Source organism: Myotis myotis, unplaced genomic scaffold, assembly GCF_014108235.1.
Source record: "Myotis myotis isolate mMyoMyo1 unplaced genomic scaffold, mMyoMyo1.p scaffold_m19_p_1, whole genome shotgun sequence".
NCBI lineage: Eukaryota > Metazoa > Chordata > Mammalia > Chiroptera > Vespertilionidae > Myotis > Myotis myotis.
In genome coordinates, this window is record NW_023416313.1 from 98,014,542 (window position 1) to 98,027,022 (window position 12,481).

General features: G+C 44.4%; 1 protein-coding gene across 5 annotated transcripts in view; it reads right to left on the reverse strand.

The window, feature by feature from the left end:
- Positions 1-12,481, reverse strand: part of CACNB2 (calcium voltage-gated channel auxiliary subunit beta 2) — a 361,380-nt gene that overhangs the window by 250,979 nt on the left and 97,920 nt on the right. The window contains exon 1 of one of the 5 annotated variants that reach the window (XM_036345632.1): positions 1,637-2,667. The exons of the other annotated variants lie outside the window; for them this stretch is intronic. Coding sequence (XP_036201525.1) covers positions 1,637-1,684 — 48 coding nt within the window. The 5' untranslated portion in view covers positions 1,685-2,667. Of the gene's footprint in view, positions 1-1,636; positions 2,668-12,481 lie in introns of those variants that run through there. 5 annotated transcript variants of the gene reach the window in all.

Below are 12,481 nucleotides of genomic sequence, written 5' to 3' on the forward strand. Positions count from 1 at the left end.
CTTCTAACCTTTCAGCCAAGATTCCAGAAAATGCAGATTATGCTGTCTCTTCTATGTGGTTACATGTTCAATGTCAGCGAAGGGATAAAAATAAGTAGAATAAAAATTATTGCTTTGTTTGAGGTCTTATTTCAGAATTCCTCTACTCAATAGGTTATACAATCATAGATTTCTTCAAATTCAGTGTATCAATAAACAGAAATTCATAAATCTATAACATTGTCAGTCTTCATTATATTGTAGAAGTGTGGATTTTAAATTTCAAGATTTTTATTTTTAATTTAAGATTTTCTCTATGTGGATAATTTGATACTTTAAAAAGTTTGTAACACTTATTCTCAAATCCTATTAAAAAGCAATTGATTTTTTTCTGTTGGAAAAAAAAGAAAATCTCTCCTGGCAGGTGTCATCTTTAAAAATCTTTGCTTGTTACCTCTCGACTACATATGCTCTTATGTGTCAACTGTTGCATTCAAAAGGCAAATGGCACCAGGTACATAACAACTTTAAAAACCTTTATTTAAAAGGTTTCTTATGCTTTTGCTTATTTAATACAACTGACTATTCTCTTTAAGATTTGACAGGGATATAATTATCCGTCCCCCACTCTCCCACTCCTAGTCTCCAACTTTATTATTTATATCGCATCAGATTATGACCTTGTTTGTCCTGGAAGTGTCACCTATATCTCTTCGAGTGGCCAATTGTCCAAGGTCACAGATTTCTTCACAGTACGTGCTTCAGTATTGATTAGCAACCTTTGAGATTTTCTATTTGTTTTGCAGCCAGGACTCTCCAACCAGTGATGAGCAATACAGCACTGCAGTCTGGCCAGCCTGCAGAAACCTCCTGTTCCCTTTCACATCGCTCCCTGGAAATAAGGTGGCTGCGTGCAAAAGGGATATGGAAATAAAGCAAGCGTTGCCTCCGAGCTTGTCGGCGAGTGCACTGCACAGCATATTTCAATTAGCATCCAATCATTTTAAGTAGCGATACTTCAGGGTTTGTGTAAGCCTGCCTCGTAGAATTTAATACTCAGACAGCCATTTTGCAAAACACAGCAGGTCCGTGAAGTAAGGGCTAGTTCAGTGAAATAATCACAGACTGATAAAGCTCCGATAAAGGCTGGCATGAATGCAACAGCTGTGTCACCCATCAGACGATTATCATCTACTCTTTTTCTGACGCTGTTCAAAATAGGATTTAATGGTAGCCTCTCTGGCTATCTTCAATTTGACAAACTCCATAGTATTGCTCTCTAAAAGAGAATTGTTTTTCATGCCATAATTCAACTATAAAAACAGGTGAAAGAGAATATCAACTGGTTTGCACTGATACAGATCTCTAAGACAATGGACTTCCCAAACAATCCCTGTGCAAGTTTACTGTCAACCTTATCAAAGTAACACAGCACTAAAGAGGTATAAAAACATCTCCAGGGAAAAAAAACAACACACCTCAGAATCTCATAGACTTCAGGTGCTTTAAAAAAAAACCCCTCATTGTACAAATGCTTGACTCTCTGGCTGATCCTCAGCACAGGGATAAAAAGCATCTGAAAGAAGCAACATGCACCAGACAGACACGAATAGTATTTTCAGCCCCTCGCTGCAATTCTACAGCGAGAGAAACTTACGTAGGACACCCGTACTCGCCGCCGGTGCACCAGCCCACAGCACTGCATGAAGAGCGGTGCAGAATGCGGTCAGCGCGTGGCTTCACCCAGCTGCACTGCGCCTTGTCTTTTCATCAGAGCCACTGTCCATTTCTCCCACCTTCCAACGCCCAGGTAAGCGGCATGGGCAGACCAACACTTGGCTTCTGCCTCCTAGGTAGTCTCTAAAAACACCACCGTTCCTGCAGGCATGCCCGAACTTTGTCTTGCCAGTTTTTCTTTTTCAGGTAATTTGATTTCTTCTTCTTCAGAGACTTGTGGGTTCACCAGAAATTTACCAAAGGTGCCATTCATTTCCCTGCAATAACTATTGCTAGCACACGGTGACAGCCGGCGGATCGTTAGAGTTTCTTGGCAACGTTTGTACAATAGCCATTCTCAACCAACTCGGGGAGATTTTCAAACATCAGAGAATCTTGCATTTCATAAGGCTGCAGTTTCCTGCTTCGTGCAAGAGGCAGCCTAGCCCCGGTGCTGTCTGTTACTGCCTCGGAGAATGCTGCTGCTCCCGGGCTGCTCTGCCATTACTGCCTTCTTCCCGGCACAGACGGGCAGCAGCATCCTTGCTTCAGCGTTCCCTCTGTAACACTTTGGGCATATCTGATCTGCGATTTCTCCCTCCTCCGTTTAGCCTGAAAAATTACTGAGTCTAGACTTTCATTCACTCTGGATTCCTAGGACTACAGAAACACCCTCCAAATTGTCAGACGCTTTGTCTCCAAGTACGTGTTTCACATGAATTGTAGAAGGGATTGCTGGAGTGGCCTCAGGACCCGGCTCCCTCAATCACTGCAGTTAACACAGTTGTCATTTTGTTGTTGTGCTTTGTGGTGTGTTTTTTGTTGTTTTTTTCTTTCGTGTTTTTTTTTCTCACTGCCAAATATTCATTTTCTATGTTAAAGCACATTAAATAAACATAACTCCAGCAAGCAAATCTGATCAGAGTCAGTGCTAATTAACTAATTAGGTAATGTATCACCTATGATTTAGATACAAAATAAAACTAATAATGCTGCTTCCCAAGCATGAAATCTTATAAATGACTATTCCTTGTAACCTGTAATTTATATCCTTCTCTAAAGACAGAGTTTGCAGATTCTGAGCTGATCATAACATTCTTCCTAAAAGGCCTTATACATGCCACACCTGAAAAGATGAATTATTCAGTCATCTGGGAATAAAACTATTAACTGTGTGATATCCAGCAGGTTAACAAGCAATGGTTCATGTAGGCTTTTAGTGTGCCACAGCCAAGGATCCACACCTGCCCCCATGCCCAGGTCCCTACACATACTGCCGCCACCTGAGAGGATGTGTTAACTCTTTCATGTCACAGATTAATAGCACCCACCATGATGCTCTTTGGGCCCACGGAAAGTGCAAACCTATTAATTCTCAATACCACCAACATTTCCTTAAAATCTGTGATTTAAAGCAGCGGCCGCCAACCTTTCGGACCTCAGGGACCACCGGTTGGTGACCGCTGATTTAAAGTAACAGCTCTATATTATTATTATTAATCGTCTAAGAGGCTATTAGAGCTAAAAAGGGAAAAGAAAACTTCCTGCCTTTGTTCTATGTTCTTATTTGACTAGCAAAGTAACTGAGGCCCCAAATGGTGAAGTGTTTTGTCTACAAGTAGCTTAAGCAATCATATTACTAACACCTACTAATTTATATAATTTAAATAGGCTATAAGTAGTCTATGGATTTGTCATATACTAATTAATTTTCTATGTATTTGAAGGTCCAAAAGGCAAATATGGATAGACGCTAGATGGGCAATAAGGTTACTTTTGTGATTACATCGTAAACCTAAAATAAAATTTCTGAATCATAAGGCAAATTGGCTTTTGAAGGAAGTTCTGGAAAGAACTCTATATTTTCTGGACCATGCAAGATATATTTCTAGCAGGTAGCAATTCAATACGTGTGTGTTTTTGTAAATATTTAGTGAGAAATATAGGAATATAAGAGCACATATAATACAGGCCGGTCAGTATCGCTCATGAACCAAGAGGTCCCCGGTTGTGGGCTTGATCCCCAGTAAGGGTGTGCAGGAGGCAGCTGATTGATGTTTCTCTCTCATCCGATGTTTCCATCTCTCTATCCCTCTCCCCTTCCTCTCTCTCTAAAATCAATAAAGACATATTTTTTAAAAAGGAGAACATATAATTCAAAACCAACTTTTTTTCTTCAGGACCTTCATCAACACCAACCAGGACACATTTATTAGAATAACTGAAAAAAGAATAAAAATTAACCCACTGTTAGAATACAATGAAAACAGTGGGGAAATCATCTCTTCAATGATTCTGAATTTGATTTGTAATTCACTGAACTTTTCATCAACTATGGTATTATTATACACAATAAGAGAGAGATCCTCAGTTCAGCTGACATACCACCCACCTTGCCATTCAAGAATCCATGTGAAGGATGACTAATTTGATTCGTGTAAGCAATTATTGAGTACCTTCATTTTTCATCAGCACTATGCTAGACGGTGGGGATAGGAAATAAATAAAATACAACCCACACATGTCTCTAGGCACATGTAACGAAACAGAGTGAAGAGAACAGTGTTTGAGTGCCATGGGAACACCAGCGACACAGTCGTACCTATGCCCGCACTAAAGGCTTCACCAAGTGGGGCCTCTCGGGCTAGGCTTTACGGAGTGGGGAGAACTACACCCAGTGGGAAATGGGAGCAGAAGGACTCCCAGGCCTTGGGGCAGCAAACACTAAAGCACAGGATATTATACACAGAATATACACAGAATAAATTCTGTTTACAGAGACTGTACTAGAAGCATGTTTGCATACAAATGAAATATTCATGATTCAATATGATGACAGGGCTACAGCCAAAGTCTCTCTAACTAAACTGAGCTCTCCCCCAAATTCAGTCCTTATTCATCTGTATGTCCCTAACATTTAGCACAGTAACAGACACACAGGATGATAAAGATTCATAGCCGGTCCTCATTAGCCATTCTTTACTTCATCCCTAAGAATAGAAATGGACATGTGACTGCTGGGCGACTACCCCAGCCTCCTTTGCAACCTGGTATGGCCTTGGGACCAGATTCTGTTCAACAGGCTAGGAGTGGAAATGGAATGTGCCAACATCTCAGTCACGTGCCTTCCCCTTTCTCTCTTTCCCTCTCTGCTGACTTGAATGTTGATACACTGCTGAGAGCTGCAGCTGCCATTTAAGTTGAAGACAGCTATACGTTCAGGAGAACAGAGCAATGAGACAGAAGGAACCTGAGTTCCTGGGCCTGGGGAGCTGCCACGTCAACCCTGTGCTGCTCACACACAGACTGTGGCGTGAAAGACACCAGCTCCTACAGCGTTTAGGTCGCCTTTACTTCGCTCTCAGTATAGAAGTGAAACCTGTACTTTTAAAAGTGCCTCAACGCGTTTTGGGGATGAGTGATTAAATCACAGAATCTAAGACTGGGGAGGAGGTGGGGGAGTGGGAGAGGAAAAAGGGGAAAAGAAGAGAGTGCAGGGACTAGACTAGACTGTGAAGTACCCTGAATACCGCAACAAAGAATTTAGGCGTTATTTGTAGGACACCCAGAATTATGGAAGCTGTTAAATGTGAAAATATCTGTTGTTTTATTAAGATAGAGGGGAAAAAAATCCCTAGTCTCTTTGGTTTAAAAAAACTAGTCAATAGTTGTATATTAGTGAGAAACCTGATGCTTTTAAAACTCTGTAGTTACCTGCAATAAATGTCTACTAAATAATCAAATCAAATCAAGTCAAATAAACCAATAAAATAGCTAATTGGTTTATGTAGCTAAATCACAAACCTAATGAATTGTTAAATTTGCTATTCTGGTATACTGTGAAAGATATTAAAAGTAAAATATTAAAAAGTGACAGTGAGAGGTAGAATGACAAAAGCAACAAACTAAATATAAGTGTAGACAATGCCTATGATGTCATGCTGGTATTTTTAAAGCCCAAGAGATTTACTTCTGGGCAGTCTTCATAAAGTATGAGAACTGACGTTTATTTACTCTTCACTTTCTATATCACTATGAGTTAGGAGGGATAGAGCACACAGTGGATGTTAGGCACTGGATGGAGTGCTTCTGTGGAGAAGTCTGTGGTGCTGAAGAACAAGACCATGCCCAGAGAAGCCCCTGTCGGGACTACAGGCTCCTGTCAGGCTGACTCTGAGTGCCTCTGGCTTGCTGTGGCTCTGGTTTCAGGAAAGGAGGCCCCTCCCCTCACGGACACCCCAGCCCATGTGCACACGGAACTCTTCCTTCACAGTATGCTGTTACAACTGCAAACATTCAGAGCCTGGTGCTCATAAGTGCTCCAAAAACTTCTCCACTAACACCAATAAAAACAAACAAACCAAAAAGGGACTAAGTGTCTATATTCATCTATTCAGCCAATAACATCAATTGAGTGCTACCCATCATGTGTCTGGGTCTGCTAGGCACTAGGGATGATAAGACAAGTAAAATAACCATGGGCCTTGACTACAGGGAGGTCAAATCCAGGGGAAAAGATAAGTTGAAGAAAATAATCACACACACACACACACACACACACACATATATATTAGAGGCCTGGTGCACAAAATTCATGCATGGAGGGAAGGCTCCCCTCAGCCCAGCCTGCACCCTCTCCAATCCGGGACCCCTCAGATCCCCAGGATCAGGCCTAAACCGGCAGTCAGACATCCCTCTCACGATCTGGGAGCACTGGCTCCTAACTGCTCACCTGCCTGCCTGCCTGCCTGATCGCCCCTAACTGGCCCCCCTGGCTTGGTCACCCTCAACTGCCCCCTCTGCCGGCCTAGTCACCCCCAACTGCCCACCTCCCGCCATCCTGGTTGCCCCTAACTGCCCCCCCGCCAGCCTGGTTGCTCCTTTCTGCCTCCCCTGCCGGCCTGGTTGCCTCAAACTGCTGCCCCCCGCCCCCCCGCCAGCCTGGTTGCCCCTCACTACCCCCCTCTGCCATCTGGGTCACCACCAATTGCCCGCCCCTGCCAGCCTGGTCACCCCACGCAGCCTGCTGCTTGGTCATTTGGTCGCCCCTCACTAACCCCCCTGCCGGCCTAGTCACCCCACGCAGCCCGTTCGGTCGTCCGTTCGGTTGCGATGGTTGCTTAGGCATATCCTATCTAATAAAAGAGAGACATGGTAATTGGTGTACGACCGCTACCCTTCCCATTGGCTAATCAGGGAGATATGCAAATTAACTGCCAGCCAAGATGGCGGCCGGCAGCCAGGCAGTTTAAACTGAACATGAGGCTTGCTTGCTTCAGTGACGGAGGAAACCAACGTTCCCCGCCTGCCTTGCCGGCCTCTGAGCTTGCAGTTTAAGAAACATTGTAACAAATATAGAAGCTAAACAAAACCCCAGAAACCAGCTTTCAGTGAGCTGGGATCTCAGAGCTGGAGTTGATACAGAGTTTCGATTATAGAACCGAAACAAACCAGATATCTGCTTTCAGCAGCTGAGGTATCAGAGCTGGAGCCAAGCCTCAGAGCTAAAGCTGGCCCAGAATAAAAAAAAAAAAGAAAAAATGGGGCAGTTGGGAGCTTCAGTCCCAGCCTGAAAACAGCCCTCAGCCCCTCAGCCAGACTGGCCAGGCACCCCAGTGGGGACCCCTACCCTGAAGGGTGTGTGACCAGCTGCAAACAGCCATCATCCCCTCATCCAGGCTGCCAGGCACCCCAGTGGGGACCCCCACCCTGATCCAGGACACCCTTCAGGGCAAACCAGCCAGCCCCCACCCATGCACCAGGCCTCTATCCTATATAGTAAAAGGGTAATATGCCTCCCAGCACCGGGATCAGTGGAGCTGAGAGGCCTCCCGGCACCGGGATCAGCGTGACAGGGGCAGCGCCCAAACCCCCTGATCGCCCTGCGGCTCTGTGCGTGACAGGGGGCAGTGCCCCAACCCCCTGATTGGCTCTGCTCTGTGCGTGACAGGGGGTGGCGCCACAACCTCCCCATCGACCCTGCCTTGAGTGTGACAGGGGACGGTGCCCCAACCCCCCAATCGGCCCTACCCTGAGCGTGACTGAGGGTGGCATCGCAACCTCCCAATCCGCCCTGCTCTGTGCATGACTGGGACAGCGCCCCAACTCCCCAATCGGCCCTGCTCTGAGCCCAACCAGGGGCTGCACCTAGGGATTGGGCCTGCCCTCTGCCACCTGGGAGCAGGCCTAAGCCAGCAGGTCGTTATCTCCCGAGGGGTCCCAGACTGCGGAGAGGGCACAGGCTGGGCTGAGGGGCCCCCCTTCCCCCCGAGTGCACAAATTTTTGTGCACTGGGCTCCTAGTATATATATAAAAGCCTAAGCGACTGAACGAATGACTGGTCAACTGGTTGCTATGATGTGCACTGACCACCAGGGGGCAGACGCTCAATGCAGGCCCTGGTGGTCAGGGCGCTCCCATAGCAGGAGCACCGCTCAGCTGACCGACAGGCACCGGACGCCGTTCTACTGAGCAGCAGCGGCAGGTACAGCAGGACCAGGATGAGTGGGAGCAGCACAGCGCCTGGCCCAGGCTTGGGCTCCTCCCCAGCCGCCTGCTGCTTCGCACACTACTACATCCCTCGGGGGATGTTGGACTGCCGGATCCCCTGCAGGGATTGGGCTGAAGCTGACTCTCCAACATCCCCCAAGGGGTCCCGGATTGTGAGAGGGCACAGGCCAGGCTGAGGGACCCCACCGGTGCATGAATCCATGCACCAGGCCTCTAGTAAACATATAATTACAAACTGGTGAGCTCTCTGAAAGAAAGTACAGAATACCATGGAGATCTATAGCAAACAGACATCTAGAATTAGAGAAGTCAGTTCAGGCTTCCCTGAGGAAGTGCTACTGAGCTGAGGTCTTAAGGGTGGGAAGGGGTTAACCAAATGTAGGGGAGATGAGGCAGGAAGAGGGAATCCAGCAGCCATGCGGATGGAAGGGACATTATTTACAAAGCTCTTTGTGGCAGAAGGGAGAGTGCTGTGTTTAAACAGCTGGAGGATAAAGTGAGAGGGAGAGTGGTACAGGATGAGGAAGGGCAGGTGACCACCAGGTCATGAGGACCACACAGAGGATATTTCCATTTTTAATTAAGAACAGCAGGATTCCATTCATACAGGTAAGAGGCATGGACAAATGTGTATCAGTTAAGACACACTTTGATAGTGGAGCTGAAGCTGGACTGGAGGGTGGGCCAGAGAGGAAGCAGGGAAACCAGTCAGGAAGCTGCTGCAATTATCCAAGTAAGAGACGATGAGATCTTGTACAAGGTGGTGGAGGCGGGAGGTCAGAGAAGTGGATGAATTGATGAGATGATTCAGGAAACAAAACCAGGGAAGTGCATGTATAGAAGACAGAAAAAGAAACCCCAGGTAAAAGACACATATTCCTAAGTCCTCTTCATGTTGGATGTTTCCATCCATCAGTGAGCCTCAGTCTCCTGCAGCACAACCAGTGATCAATCTTAATTTTCATGGCAGTTCCAGTGTGCATCTCTTCTAGGCCAGTCTTCATTCCTCACCTTAGAATCCTGAATATGACTTCTCTCTGGCCCCTTTCATCTTCCACACAACCCTACTTCTTTAGACACCAAAAGCACCACTCTCTTTTATTCCAGCATCCACAGATTTAAAACCTTTTCTTTTTCTCTTTTATTTCTCACCATGGTGTCTGGGCTCTCCTTTTATCTGCTTTTTTTTTTTCTCTAGACCAACAACCAGGTATTTCTTCTTACTAATCAGAGTGGCATCACCAGTTTATTCACCATCTATGTGCAGATTTCAGCAGAAGTAAATACAATAACGATAGGCAGCATGCTAGGGAGAGAAGTTATACTTTCAAAATGAATAATAATCATAAAATGTGTCGTAGGTAATAAGTCGAAAATGACAAGTCAAAAACATGTTTTGTGTTATAGCGTTAGAATACACTTGCTACACTCAAAAGGGAGAGAAAGCTAAGAAACCTTGATAAACCCCATGTCGCGTAAAGCACAGTCATATTGAAAGAAACGTAACCCAACAATGAAAAGTGACTGAAAATCAAGTCAATTGTTCATTGCCCCGCTCAAGAAACAAGAGAAGCCGATAACTCACAGCAACTCCAGTCAAATATATCCTCTCTTTATCCCCATTTTTTCTGCCTTAAAGCTACTTGTGAGCTGTCCTCATTGTCCAACACAAACATAAACATCAAAAAATCCCTTTCCAAGGTACTCCGTTTCCTGATTCTCTCTCTCTTCTCTAACCTGTATTTCCCAGCCTCATACTGGGTAGATTTGCTTAATTTAAGTAATATTTTTATTTTCTATTTTCCCCATTTCACCCATTACTCGGATTTGGTTCAAGGAGAGCCAGCATACAAAAACCCTTCCCTTGTATGGCAGGGTGGCTGGCAATGAGGGAACATTATGAGATGCCGATGGAAGAAGAAACACTGAGTAGGCAAAGGCAACATTCTCTTTCTTATAGGAGGTGCAGGATGAAGAAGGAGAGTGGAATGGCCAAGAACATTTGTGGCTGACATTTTCCACGTCACACTGTTTTCTCAGAGAATACATTTGACCAGTTAATTTCATTCATTTTCGCTATAAGGTAAATGCAACATGTGTACTAGTATAAGAAAGAAAACGCTGCACAAATCTATGATAATGACAGGATACAATACTTCACAGTGGCTATTTTGAGTTCCCGTTTGCTTAAAAAGACCAAGAGAGAGAAACATACACTTTGTCTCATGCTGCCATGAAACATTCCTGAGGAGTTTTAGGATTCCGTGACATGTGTATAAAGCACATGTATATTTTTATTAAAATTCTTGTCAGAAGGAGTGCCACCAGGAGCAGTCCCACGCCTACCTGAATAACCCTCGTGTGCAATTCATCCACATAACTGACAATCCGCAGCTTTTTCGAACTCCACGGCTGAAGTGGAAAGGTCAGGAAGAATGAGAGCTAACATGTATTGATGCCTCACACACAGATTCTCCTTTGATTTTCCTGACACCCCTAAGAGATAAAGTACTGCCTTTATTTCTGTTTTACAACAAACTGGAGTATAATGAAGTTAAATGCCCAAGAACATGACAGAGTCAGGATTTCTATCTGGAAGTTTGACGCCTGAGTCTTCCTAAGGTCTCTATGAACCATAGAAATTAACGTGTACACAATAACTGATTAACTAATCCGATCTCACAGCAGCCACTGTTTCCCGTCCTGAGTCATAGAGTCTGCCTCCCAGTGGTTCTCCTGCTGGTTTCCCAAATCACCCTAATCTTTCTGCAAGACATGTCAACTCTTGAACCTCTTCCTCTCTCTTTCTCGCAAAGTCTGAAATTTTACCATTCGGAAAACTCACATACCAAGTATCTTCTTAGAGAAAGTAAACATCTCTCACATATGGAAGCTATAAGGCATTTGCATAAGTTAAATTATTTAAACCCTTGCTTTATTTATCTGTGTCTATCTGTCTAGTCCCCTTATCTTGCTTCAGAAATAATTTAAGGCAATTGACAAGAACAAATTTTAAAATAACATTTAAATAGCATAAAATAAAAGAGGGACTAAAAGAAGAAAGATGAGCAACGATGGGGACATAAAAGGGAGTCAGAAATGAGGCTTGAAATGCACCCCATGAAAACGGATGCACTTCTTACAAATGAGCCATACATTTGGCTCTAAGCTTTCTAGCAGCCACATCAAAAAGGGAAACTCGGTCAGTTATGCAAATTACTGTCCGTGAGCTTAAAATAAGCCGGGTGCTGAGAAGAACAATCCTGCTTGGCACTGACACAAGACATTGACTTCTCCTGGAGGTCCCCATAAAAAGGGACACTGTGTAACGTGCACGCCTGCCGACATCTTTACGGTAAATACCACAACGGGTTTTAAAGATCTGCTTCTGAGGCTGACCGTCACTGGAAACAAGGTTTCACACCATAACAACAGTCAGTAACATAATCCGGGGGGAGCGAGGGGGAAATGGGCTAGAGAAGATACCTAACTCCTTACAGATTTGGCTTGACCCCCACGTGGTATCAGCAATAATGACCACAGAAAGAGCTAACATGACTGAGGCAGCACTGAGTAAACTCTATTCTTTTGATCTGAATACCAGTTATCAAGAAGGTACTGGTATTGTTTATCCCAAATAAGGAAACAGACTTAAAAGTTTAATCACTGGGTTAAGGCAGAAATAGGATTCGAGCCCAGATCTGTTGAACTCCAAAGCTCTTGCACCCAACCAGTAGGCCTCCAGAGTGTTATTTTTAAAAATGTTTATTTATTTTACCTGAAGGAAATGTTTATTTTCTAAGAATATGCAATTTAACAAAACTGGCTTCATAAGAGTTGACTTTAATTAGTACAGGAAAAAAAAAATAGAGAAAGCCCCCTAAAAATGCCTCCACTAAATATGGTTTCAGAAGATCACCCTCCCGTATGTTTGAAGAATGGGTAGGTCAGAGGCCATATAAAATTCTCCAGGGCTCCAGAGAGACAGTGATCGGTCCTGTGCCCTTCAGACAATCCCACCGAATACTGTTTCTCAATGATGAGCTTCTTGTAAATATTAGATGACACCGAGTTAAGGACTGATTTCACGTGGCTAGTTTAACACAGATTCATCTGGAAGTACAATGGAAGATAAGAACACTTAAGACAAGGCTACTGACTTGGGTTAACATTTGTTCTTAAAGCAAATGCGTTTGTTCCGAACACCTGGTTACCGTGTAGAAATTGCAAAGAAAGAGATGAAGAGGAGATAAGTAGCTTCAGTGAGTGCATGCAC